At 39.9% G+C, this 13,398-nt stretch overlaps 1 protein-coding gene across 8 annotated transcripts in view; it reads right to left on the bottom strand.

The window, feature by feature from the left end:
- The window catches only part of atp13a2 (ATPase cation transporting 13A2), a 131,346-nt gene that overhangs the window by 35,440 nt on the left and 82,508 nt on the right, over positions 1 to 13,398 (bottom strand). For all 8 annotated transcript variants that reach the window (XM_072586592.1, XM_072586594.1, XM_072586593.1 and 5 more), the window contains exons 8-13: positions 13,179 to 13,248; positions 8,359 to 8,493; positions 5,493 to 5,559; positions 4,817 to 4,948; positions 2,432 to 2,590; positions 340 to 450 (exon numbers count right to left, since the gene is read on the bottom strand). In XM_072586592.1, the coding sequence (XP_072442693.1) occupies positions 340 to 450; positions 2,432 to 2,590; positions 4,817 to 4,948; positions 5,493 to 5,559; positions 8,359 to 8,493; positions 13,179 to 13,248 (674 nt within the window). The remainder of the gene's footprint in view (positions 1 to 339; positions 451 to 2,431; positions 2,591 to 4,816; positions 4,949 to 5,492; positions 5,560 to 8,358; positions 8,494 to 13,178; positions 13,249 to 13,398) is intronic.

Raw genomic sequence — 13,398 nt, 5'->3', positions numbered from 1 at the left:
TGTGGGTCTGGAGTCAAATGTAGGCCAGACTCGGCAAAGACAGCAGTTTTCCTTCCTGAATAGGACATTAATGAATCAGATGGGTTTTTACGACAATGGTTTCATGGCCATCACTAGATTTTAATTTTAGGTTTTTTCTTTTAATTGAATTAACGTTGAATGTGTCCTGGTGGAATTTGAATCCAGGTCCCCAGAACATTGACTAGGCCTCTGGTTTACAAGTCCAGCAACAAACCACTCGGCCATCAGACCCTTCCCTAAACAGGGAGGGAGGTTCCATCACTTGTACACATCAAAAGCACATCTGCACTTCACAAAATAAACCAAAACACAGCTTACCGAGTATTGCAAGGAAGACGACAAATTTTACAGCATCTTTGTAGAACTTAAATCCCAGAGGTTTTGGATACAGAATGGAACTGATCAGTTCTCCTTTAGCAGTACAAAAGCCTGCAGAAAATAAAAAGAGACAGAGTAATTGTCACTATCTGGAAAAGGTTTAAACAAAAGATGCACAAAACTGACTATGAGGTAGAATGCCATTACATTTGACTACTACATGTTGGTGTGCAACACATGCCAATTCCAGTATCAGAGCTGAAAAATAACTTGTTCCACCTTTGTTCACTTTCAAGGTAAACTTAAATTTTATTCAGAATCATTTTTGAACTGTAATTATTGAAGGACAGTAGTTTAATATAATGGCCCAACACCACCCATTAAAAAAAAATTTCTACACCTCCTATGCATGAAAATAAAATACAACTAACCCAATTAACGTTAACGTGATGAGACAATCAGGTCAGATGCCCCAAGCAGAAAAGAACACCTTGCATAGAGAAGGTTGCTCTCCTTTACCAGGAGATCTTTTAATTCAGAATACTAGTTAAAAATTTGTTTCTGCTACCAATGAGAGCAAAGTTTTTTTTGGAAATTATATTGGAGAATACATATATTTGAAGAATCCTGTCAAAAAGTATATAATCCTACAATCCATATTTGTACCTTAACACACAATATTGGTTTTTACAATAAATCATGCAATATTTCAAAATTAAAGGCTTTCACTGTAACTCAAGTAACACTTTCCCAGTATCACATTTCATTTCTGACTGAAAGAGATTTAAAAAAACTCATCCTCAAATCGTTACCTTGCATCATTACCCCTTTCTATTAATTGCCTTCCAACTCCACTGAGCTTCCTCTTTTGATCTGTCCTCTTCTCCACACCAAGAAATACCCCCATCCCACCTCTTCCCCTGGATCTAATTGCTTCACAAACTATTCAATTTAACTTCTTCCGGTTTGGAGGACAGGTCTGTGAATGGACGCGTTAACTTGGCTTCTCTCCTCACAGATGCTGCCTGATCACATGAGTATTTCCTGCTTTTTCTGTTTTAAATTCTGCCTTTAACACCTGGAAATTAGGTGGTTTTCACAACACATCCTCCACCTTCAGATCAGCAACCTTCAGTGGTGACACTTACAGAAATGAAATACAATCAAATTTCAGATCATGCCCTGAGTCCTCAGATCAAGGTTTGAGATCAGCCAACAAGAATTCAAAAATCAATTAGTATTCTAACACAACATACAGCCAAGCTCATAGGATTCATTGTGGTTTACATGCAGAACCTACAATCAGTCTATCAATAAAATCTATTCCTAGGTATGTCCTGAATTAAAGCTGCCAATAATAACACACAAGAAATAGAAGCAAGGTAGTTCATTCAACAAAATCGTGACTAATCTGCCTCAGGCCTCAAATCCTCTTTGAGAGTTTATTACAGCTCTGAACCTCTCAATATTTCAAAATCTATTTCCTTTTTAACTACTTCCAGTGATCTAGCTTCCACAACTCTCAAGTAGTGAATTCTAGACATTTGCTACCCTCTGGGAGAATAAATTGCAAAATGGTGTTAGTTTAAATGAATGTCCCCTTATTCTATAACTATGTCCCTAGTATGAGATTCCTTAACCAGAGGAAACCTCAACACCTACTCTTTTTGAGCTTCTTCAGAATCTGGTGTGTTTCAATAATAGTGCCCCTCATTTATCTACGCTTTAATAAATCAAAGTCTAAATGCTTAACTGTATTTGATAAGTTAACCTCTTCATTCCAAAATTAGCTGAAGGAATCCCTTTTGAACTGCCTTCAATGTCAGGATATCCTTTCTTAAATATGGGAAATAAAACTGTACACAGAACTTCAAGCACGTCCACACCCTATACAGATGTAACAAGACTTGTCTATTTTTAAAATCCAACCCCTTAACAAATCAAGCCAAAATATCACGTCTTCTTAATTACTTGCTGCACATGCAAGCTAACCTTTTGTGTTCCATGTGCTGCACTTTTGGAGTCTCTAATTAAATTATAGTTTGCATTCCTTCTCTACATTTACCTGACCCCAGAATTACCCATTCAGTACCTGTTCTCACCACTACAGCCACCACCTGCTGATCCACGTTGTAGGACTTTGATTGGAGGACCTCAGTTCCACAGAAGAGTGTGTGCCGTTTATGTTCTTCAGGTGAATAGTTCATGTCCTGATCAGGTAGTGGGGTCTTCATCACTGGTATACTCTCACCTGCCAAAATACCAAAGCAGCATTGAATCATTTTCACTGCAATAACAATATGAAAATTACTTTCAGCGAAGTCATCCACATCTTAATATAATTCATAAATTTAACACAGAACTCAAGAATTACTGAAGGGGACACTTTGTCAAAGCTTTATGTCTTGCACATACGCAAAGTGGCTCAGTGGCTAACACTGCTGCCTCACAGCACCAGAGTCCCAGGTTCGATTCCAGTCTCGGGCGACTGCCTGTGTGGAGTTTGCACAATCCCCCAGTGTCTGCGTGGGTTTCCTCCAGGTGCTCTGGTTTCCTCCCACAGTCCAAAGATGTGCAGGTCAGGGGAATTGGCCAGGCTAAATTGCCCATAGTGTTAGGTGCATTAGTCAGAGGGAAATGGGTCTAGGTGCGTTTCTCTTCAGAGGGACGGTGTGGACTGGTTGGGTCAAAGGGCCTGTTTCCACACTGCAGGGAATCTAATCTAAAAAGAAATCTACCAAAAAAAAAATGGGCGGCACAGTGGTTAGCACTGCTGCCTCACAGCACCAGGGTCCTTGGGTTCGATTCCAGCCTGTCTGTGTGGAGTTTGCACATTCGCCGTGTCTGCATGGATTTCCTCCGGTGCTCCGGTTTCCTCCCACAGTCCAAAGATGTGCACAGGTCTGGTGAAATGGCCATGCTCAATTGCTCAGAGTGTTAGGTGCGTTAGTCAGGGGTAAATATAGGGTTGGGGAATGGGGTTGGGTGGGTTTCTCTTCAGAGGGGCGGTGTGGACTTGTTGGGCTGAAGGGCCCGTTTCCACACTGTAGAGAATCTAATCTAATCATATCAGGACAATCAGCAAGAATACCAAGTCAAAGGGAAAACAATATTTGTCTTGTTAGGAGAGGAGTGCAAATTGGTTGGTATGTAAACTCTAGTAGCAATGTTGTCATGGAGAACAACAATAATGACAATTAGCAGTTAACTGCCAGGCTTGGTTTAAATTTTAAACCAGGCAGGTTGACCCTTATTGATCAGGGCATTGCCCAAGAAAGAACCAGTGAACGGCTGTTACCTATTTTGCTGAATTGAAATTTCAGTCTGGGAGGAGAAAGTGAGGACTGCAGATGCTGGATATCAGAGCTGAAAAATGTGTTGCTGGAAAAGTGCAGCAGGTCAGGCAGCATTCAAGGAGCAGGAGAATCGACGTTTCGGGCATAAGCCCTTCTTCAGGAATGAAGGGCTTATGCCCGAAACATCGATTCTCCTGCTCCTTGGATGCTGCCTGACCTGCTGCGCTTTTCCAGCAACACATTTTTCAGCTGAAATTTCAGTCCGCAAACATTTACCATTGCCCTGTCTAATTCATGTAACTTTCAGTTCTTGCAAGTACACCACACTAAATGCGACTGACTATATAAATTGGTTGGTCGTGTAATTCTTTTCATATGCAATTATCTAGAAAAGGTTGTCCATTTGCGAAAATCACACTGAACATTGGACAGTATGGAAAATGTTAGCTAGTTGGATACAGTTAGTACCTTACTTGTTGCAAACAGCTGAAAGGATATGCTGTTTCACTTGATCTGTCAGTCTTTGGAACATACCACATACAGTCTTGGCATCATACCACTGCTGAAATTCATGTACCATATTCTTCACTTATTTGACAGGCAGAACAGCAACAGCCTGTTAGCCTATGACACCACTCATGTTGTCGTTTCTATTCGCATCATAAAATATGTTGTTCACCTGTTGCTCAAATTTTACTTTTGCAGAGTAACGAGAGATAGACTGTGTGCTTTTCAGAATGAAAAGTGACAGCTTTAGGGCTATTCATGAGTCTATACAATATGTGTAGAGAAATAATATATTCAGCATAGACATTATCATGCAGGATGGCTTTGATGGGCCTACTTCAGCATTAAGCTTGCACGGTGAACCTCGAGTCTTAAGTTACTCATTCATGAATTTCACCTCTCCTGGAAAATACATTTGTGTTGACTTTAAATGGGTACAGAAAAGAGCTCTGCAGCTTTTTAAAATGTATCTTTTAGGCTTTCACATGAAAAATCACTTCGATAAGATTCTGAAAAGGTGGCCGACGGCTGTGCTTTTCCAGCACCACTCTAATCTAGTCTCTGGTTTCCAGCATCTGCAGTCATTGTTTTTACCCACCTGGCGGGTGAAAGCATAAACAGTCAGACCTTCAGGAAAGCAAACATGTTAAAAAAAACATGAATTTGTTTCTCACCTGTAAGCATGCTCTCATTAACCATGCACTCTCCAGTTAGGAGTGCTGCATCACATGGGACTTGAATCCCACCTTCAGGAATCACAATGCAGTCACCAGGTACTAAATCCTGAGAATTCACCATTTCCTCTTCTGTAAAATAAACCAGTATATCAATGATCAATGCAGTACAGAAGACAAGCTGGTAAGGAATTACAGAATCACTCAAGGCTAAGGTTACAGGCTAGACCATTAAGGAAAATCACAGAATTTGTTTACAACCTAAAATACAATGGTGAGCTTGCAAATCATGATTAGTTTCACAAAATATGCATATAAAACGCTATAGGATAGAATTGGTTCTGCACAAACCTCATGCAAACGTTTAACTGTCCTAATGTCTTTTTGTGCTATTTGAGTTGACATCTGTTGCAACAGCACAGGACAGAATTCCTGTTTCAATATTCCTAGTGACAAACTGAAATCAGTTAACAATACAGTTTAGGGGGACTGAACTGAAGACCTTTAACCGTAGAATTTAGTCTTTGAATGGCTAGTCCACTCTCAATAACCTGGATCAAAAATATTCTTGTTGCTTTAAGCACCATCTCTACGCTGCTTGCCACTGTGAAATGTCCCTTACACAGGGAATCCAGCATAACATTCAGTTTAAACAGAAACAGCATAATTCACACACCTCCAGTTTCCCTGCGGATCCGCAAATTGACTGTAAGCTTCACCATATCCCGTAATATTACACTTTGCTGCACACAAAGGAAATTATTTCAATCAGTGACTATGTCACAAAACTTTGACAGAGATAATAATTAGAAATATGTTGAATTGCACTTTGATTATTAGATGAAAGAGGGTAACACTACAGTGGGGCATACAATTTCACCATTCCTATTCATACTGCGTGATGTGCATTTTAATGCTTTTGCTTTCACTTTCAACAAATGTTGCAGTTTCACATTTATTTAAGCATGAAGTGCTTTACTTTCTTGGTCATTGAATGGTGGTTTAGTGTTTAAGAAAATATACCCATGTGACATACATATCCTTTCATCATGAGTTGAAGACATCTCCTACTAAAATTAATCTACATGGCTAAAAAAAGGCATTGCATGTATTCTGCAATTTTCTATTCCAGCCATATAAACCTGACTCATGCTCCTTCAATTCAGACAACTTGCATATTCCAATTTTGTTGCCCGTTTGTTGTCACCTTCCCTCCAGATCAAGGACTATGCTCTGGTATTCCTTCATTAAACACTCTGCCTCTCCATTTCTTTCCTTCTTTAAAGCACTCCTTAAAACCACTCCAGTGGTTAGCACTGCTGCCTCACAGCGCCAGACACCCGGGTTCAGTTCCCACCTCAGGCGACTGACTGTGTGGAGTTTGCACGTTCTCCCCGTGTCTGCGTGGGTTTCCTCCGGGTGCTCTGGTTTCCTCCCACAGTCAAAAGATGTGCAGGTCAGGTGAATTGGCCATGCTAAATTGCCCGTAGTGTTAGGTAAGGGGTAAATGTAGGGGTCTGGGTGGGTTGTGCTTCGGCGGAGCGGTGTGGACTTGTTGGGCCGAAGGGCCTGTTTCCACACTGTAATGTAATGTAATCTAATCTAATCTAATCTAAACCTACCCCTAAAATCCAGTAACCTGCTCTAATTCCTGATGTGTCTCTGACAAATTTTGCTTGATGATACTGTGATGAAGCATCTTAGGGCATTTTATCATATTAAATGCATTACATAAATGCAAGTTTGGAAGCAATGTAGGTAATTGCAAATATCAAATGACAAAATGTATGGGTTGGTAATCAATAAAATTGAGAAAACAAACCACAAGACTAGTGGGTAAGGGCATTTCTAAAAAAATCCCCTTCCAGAATGCAGATTCTCAATGGAGTGCATTACACCATGGATAGGGCAAGTCCTGTTGCGCTTTGTTCAAGTTGTCATTTTTCCTTCGAGAATAAGTCATCCTAACTCTGACACAAGTATCATTCAAATTCACACACTCAAATCCAAGACATATCAGTTGTACCAGTGTTCATGTCTCTTCTTAACCAGACTCCTCCAGTTTGACTTTTGTGGATTTAGAGCTTCGCAAAGACCTATGTATAACATTCTTGGATAACATTAATAGTTAAACCCCAATCAGAACAGCAAGGGGTAATGGATATCAGCAAATTGAAACTGCTGCAACTTTATGGAAGCAAGTACTTAAACTTTGTGCAAGACCAAGGTTCCACAGAACTTCTTTATGCAGCATATAAAGACCACATCTTCGATAACCTTGATATTAACAGTGACAGTTTGGCCATTAAATCATGAAGGGCATCACTGTCAAACTTGATCCTTCCTCAACTGATTGACACATTTCCCAGTGATCACTAAAGAGGAGTGCCTTGGTAGATGCACCCATTCCCTAGATCTGAGGCACTGCACCCTGGCTAAGATCAGCTAGAGACTGGAAATTTGACCTAGGTCTGCAAGTTTAAGTATCATCTCACTGGGTGCATTTGCATTGGCAATGTAATTGTAATGATGATCTAAACCAAAATATTCTGGAGATGCAGTCTTTAATCTCACTTCCCAATAGTTCAAACTTTATTGCCTTGGTTCATGATGCAACATTAAGCACTTCATTTGCTTCACAGCCATGTAACCTCGTTATTTTTATTTGTGGAAACTGCAAAAAAAATTGCAAAATACTAGAAATATGCAGGTACACCACATGATATAGAGGTTGTTCCTTGCTGAGTTTTACACTCCATTCAGTAAATAATATGCACCAAAAAGCATCTTTTACCTGCATCATTGCTTCGTTCATGATTTCTTTTCTATGTAAATGTGAAGGACATTAATTTCAGCAGGGACAGGGACGAAAGAGAAATAAAATCAACATCCCATTCCCTATTTCTATTATTTGGTCTATATTATAGCATGAGACTATGGATAGGCACATGATCTATACTCCCAGCTGAAATCCATCTCTCTCCATTTGTCAAACTTTCCCATTAATTAAAAACCACTACATAACAGTCTCAAAAACTCTGTTTACAAAGTACACAACTCGTAAAATACAGATAGCAGTCCTACACTCCAAGTCGAGAGTGATTTATAAGGTAATTGAAGACACTGAGCCTGAGCAGCTGGTGTATTTCTATTTCTCCTGATATGTATGTTACCCAAATCGCTGATATACAAGAAACTTTCAAAACTTACAGCCAATATTTGCTGCAAATGACTATCAAGTAGAATGAAAAGCCTACCCTTTGTACATAACTGTGAAGACAAAATAAAATGCCAAGAAATCCAAATATATTGGAGATGCGCAGCATCCAAGGTAACACTTAAATATCTATGTATTAGTTGAAATTGTCAAATGACTGCTTCCCTGTTAGCATACAATATTCATTGACATTTTATGTATATTAAACCCAACTTTATGTCATTTAAAATGATATCAAAGCACCAAGCTAATTTTGGTTCCAGTAACAGGTCTGCAGAACCGTCATATAAAAGCCAACTCAGTGGACTGTCCCTTCATGTTGTACCTTGCGTGTCTGGTACAGGGATACACCAATAGATATTACGGAGATGAGCAGAATGCACCCAGCATAGTAGTAATATTGTTCTGTGATCCAAAGTATAATACTGAAGATCTGGAAAATGTAGAAAGGATTCAGCACCTGAAACAAAAATAAAAATTTTTAAAACTGCAGCGCACAGCAGAAGCTGTGCAAACAGAAAACATCAAGGAACAGAGGGCACTCTAAAGATCAACAGGGCTGCTATTCACCTTTGCTACAATGCGTCTTTTTCTTGACCCCATTGTTAAACATGCCAAACTACAGCAAGATTCCAAAATATCAGGAGGGAGACGAGAAGTGCACACAATATTCCAAGTGGTCTAACTAATGTCCTGTACAATCGCAACATGACCTCTCAACTCTTATACTCAAGATAATCTCTACACTAGATAATGCCCTCACCATCAGTATCCATATGTGCACGCATATATACAAGTGCATGCATAGGGGAAGTTGCAAATGGGCATTTCCCTTTCTCTAGCTCAAACACATCAAAACCAACTAATGCCCTATTACCACAAGGTCAAAATCAGCTAACTCAACATAAATCAAGGGCTAAAAAGGTTTTCATCAAATAAATGGTGCTGCAGGGCAAAAATCTTAAAATTCTATCCAAAATTAATGAACAAAATTATGACTTGTTTTGGCAAAAGAAAAAAATCATTGTTTCTGAACACAATCTGCAATCAAAATGTTAAATCATTCAATCGAGTGAAACGTGACTGGTAAGAATAAACAGGTCAATTGGCATCCTCTTTGTACTCAGAATCACACCTTGAGACTTACTTGTTAAGGGTACTTGTACTTAAGCATTTGATCAAGCTGATAGGAGATTGAGACCCAGCCTTCACTGACAACTACAAGGAGATCAATTATTGGAAATGCAAGTATGAATTACTTTATATCCCCACTAAATTAGAGATTTAATATCTGACCCCCTACTCCCCACCCTCCACTTATAGAGAAAGAGTAAAGAAGGATCAATAGTAAAAGGCAAACTAATTAAGTGACTATAAGTAAGGCAGGTAGAGGGATCCTGAATTTAATTTTGCCTCAATGTTTGATCATGTTCTTGTTAGGAGGCAATTATTTCCTGTGTGAATGAGGAAAAGGAGTGTTCAGAAGATGGGTAAACAGATCACTACACTGTGGCACAGGAGGTCATTCAAGTGAGGGGAGCAAAACGTGGTAGTGATAGGGGACTCTTATAACTAAAGGCTAGATAGCAAACATTACAAGCAGGATCAAGAGTACAACGTTTTGCGTTGCCAGTCTGGTGCCAAGGTAAAAGACATCTCAAACTGGGCTAAAAGAATATAGGTGTGGAAGGGGAAGGCTCCTGTTGTTGTGAACCATTTTTGGACCAACATAAAAAGAGTATACAAGGAAATCCTTTCAGGGTACATCAATAATTTAGAACAAAATTAAAGAACAGGACCTCAAGGGTTATAATGTCTAGATTATTAGCCAAACCACGTGTAAATTGGTTTTGAAGTGAGAAAATTAGGACAGTACACACTAGTTAAACAGCATGGGAACATGAAGTTCCATTTCCAGGGGGACAGGAACTCTACCATTGGCCAGGCGCCACTTGAACCAATCTAGGACCAGGATTGTAGCAGAAAGGCTAAATGGGTGGTCACAAGTATTTTAAACTAGTTAAAAGGGTGGGAGGGAGCTCAGGAGAGGTTGTTAACTTTTCCAGAAAAAGTAATAGGAACGAGAGTATGGAAAGGGTCAGGAATCTAACTTCAAGCACAGCAGATAAGGGGACAACTATGAGAAAGAATATAGTCAACAAAGGACTAAGGGTGTTGTTTTGTAATTTGCATGCATTTAAATACTGGGTAAGTGATCTTGTAACACAGTTTGAGATTAGAAGATACGATGTGGTTAACACAGATGTGGCTGTAGATCTATTAGAGCCGGGAACTAAATATTCGAGAATACACATCCTATCAAAAGGATAGGCAAAGAAGGTGAGATTGCCTTGCTAGTAAGCAATTAAATTTAATCAATAGCAAAATGCAATGTAAAGTCAGAAGGTGTAGAAGCTGTGTGGGTAGAGTTGAGAACTGCAAAGGAAAAAGATCCTAAAGGGGAGTTATGTTCAGGTCTCTTCCCCCCCCCCCAATAAATCAGGAGATAGAAAAGACTTGTAAGAAAGGCACTATTACTATAATCATGGGGGACTTCAACATGCAGGTGGACATATGCCACATGGCAAGAAAAAGAATTAATGGAATGTCAATGGGATGGTTTCTTTAGAGCAGCTTGTGGTAGAGCCCACGATGGAACAAACAATTCTGGATTTGGTGGTTTGTCTTGAAGCAGACTTGATTAGGGAGCCTAAGGTGAAGGGTCCCTCAAGAGGACAGTGACCACAATACGATGGACTGCAGGATAAATTCTGAGAGGGTGAAGCGCTAAGCAGATGTAACAGTATTACAACTGAGCAAAGGTAACTATGAAGATATGAAGGAGGAACTGATCAGAGTGTGTGACTAGAAAGGCAGTCTAGTTAGGGAGACAGTGGAGCAGCATGCAGAGGGGTTTCTGGGGGTAATGTGGGAGGCACAGCAGCAATTCATTCCAAGGAAGAAGAAACATACAAAAGGGGAGGATGAGGCAACCATAGCTTATAAGGGAAGCCATGGACAGCTTAAATCAAAAGGGAGAGTATGCAATGTGGTGAAGATTAGTGGGAAGCCAGAGAATTGGGAAGCCTTTAAAAACTCATAAGAGGACAACAGAAAAAAACAAACAATAAAGGGGAAGAAGAAGAAATAAAATAGTAAGCTAACTCATAATACAAAAGAAAACTGCAAGAGTTTGGTTAGACATGTATATAAAAAAAAGAAAGACAGATAAAAGTGGACATTAGACAGCTGGAAAAGTACACCACACTAAAAATGAGGAACAAAGAAATGGAGAAGGAATTGAATAGGTACTTTGCATCAGTCTTCATGGTGGAAGATACCAATTGCATACCAGAACTTTAAGAGACTCAGAGGACAGAAGTGACTGCAGTGGCCAATACTATAGAGGTGGTGCTGGGAAGCTGGAAGGTCTACAAGTGGATAAATTGCTTGGATTAGATGGGCAATACTCCAGGGTTCTAAAGGAGACAGTGTAATCTTACAGGTTTTGGTGGGGATCTTTCAGGAATCACAGGAGTCAGGGAAGGTCCCAGTGGACCGGAAAATGCATAACATACTACCCCTGTTTAATGAGGGACGCATGCAGAAAACAGGAAATTACAGGTCAGTTGTCTGACTTTGGTCATTGGTAAGACTTGAGAGTCCATTATTAAGGATGAGATTGCAGAGTAAGGTAATGAGGAAGTTGGATAGAAGGAAACCAGTGGATGTAATCTATTTGAACTTCCAGAAGGCCTTTGACAAGACACCGTACAGGAGGCTGCTAAATAAGATAAGAACTCACAATGTTCAGGACAATGCACTGACATGGCTAGAGGATTGGCTGACTTGCAGAAGACAGAGTATGGAGGGATAAAGGATAAAAGCAAATTACTGCAGATGCTTGACAAAGGGTCAGTTTGACTCGAAATGTCAGCTTTTTTCTCTCCTTTCAGATGCTGCCAGACCTGAGATTTTCCAGCATTTTCTCTGTTGGTTATGGAGATAAAGGAGTCATTTTCAGGATGGCAGCTGGTGGCTAGTGGATTCCACATAGGTCAGTGTTAAGACCACTATTCGCGTTATACATTAATGACCTAGACAAAGAATATATTTAAACTTGTAGATGACAAAAAAGGTGGAAGGACACAGTGTTAAGGGAGCAGGGAGGCTGCAGGAGGACTTGTAAAGGCTGGAAGAAAGGGCAAAGAAGTGGCAGATGGAATACAATGTTGGGAAGAAAAGTATAAAGTTATGCACATTGATGGAAAAAATAGAAGCACAAATTATTTTTTGAAACAAAGACTTCAGAAATCTGAGGCATAAAGGGACTCAGGAGTTCTACATCAGCACCCTTAGGGTTAACGTGAAGGTCAGTTAGCAGTTAGGAAGGCAAATGCAATATTAGCATTCATTTTGAGAGGGCTAGTAATGTACCACTGAAGCTACGTAAGGCTCTAGTTAGAGCACCTTTGGAAAATTGTGGGCAGTTTGGGCCCTGATTCAAACTTACAGAATACTGAGAGGGCTGGATGGAGTAGACAGGGAGAAGGTGGTTCCACTAGTAATAGTCCCTAGGGCCTGAGGGCAAAGCCTCAAAGTGAAGGGCAACCTTTTATAATTGAGATGAAGAGGAATTTCTTCAGCTAGAAGGTGGTGAATCTGTGGAACTCATGGCTGCAGAAGACTATGAAGGCCAAACCATTGAGTGTATTTAAGACTGAGTGATAGGCTCTTGATTGGCAAGGGGATCCAGGGCATCAGGGAGAAAGCAGGAGAATAGAGTTGAGAAATAAATCTGCCATATCAATTGGTGAAGCAGAGTTTATGGGCTGTTAGGGTCTAATTCTGCTCCTATATAATTCGGTCTTACTCTCCTTGGTTAACAGCTATGTGGCGCACTGCTGCTTCTTCCTGCCTTCCTTGTGAAGGAGTGACTAGTTCTCATTTCCACCTGGGCACAACAGCATGATTGAGATCATGTGACTGCTCTGGCGACAACTTGTCTCCAACCAAGCACAAAAGATATTGAGGCTCTCAAATTTTGCCAACATAACACAGCAAATTGAGCAACATAATCATTATACAATCCACCTGACTCCAAAAAGCTAGGTTGCTCTTATGAAAAGACAGACTTTAACTCACCTCCTCTATTAAAAGCCTAAAGTATGACTTTACAGGCACATCAATCACATTTGGTCCATACAACCGTCTTCTGCGAGAGGGAAAAAAGAACTTGTAACATGATTGGCATAAATTCCTAACACAATTATTTGCACCATTAACTTACTTTGTGCAAGAATGGGATTCAAATACAAGCATTTTAAGTACGTAAATATTATATACTTTACAGTGATATTTGTAG

This window comes from Chiloscyllium punctatum, chromosome 16 (genome assembly GCF_047496795.1).
Source record: "Chiloscyllium punctatum isolate Juve2018m chromosome 16, sChiPun1.3, whole genome shotgun sequence".
NCBI lineage: Eukaryota > Metazoa > Chordata > Chondrichthyes > Orectolobiformes > Hemiscylliidae > Chiloscyllium > Chiloscyllium punctatum.
The sequence above is the reverse complement of the archived record's forward strand: the minus strand, read 5'-3'. Positions and strand labels throughout refer to the sequence as shown.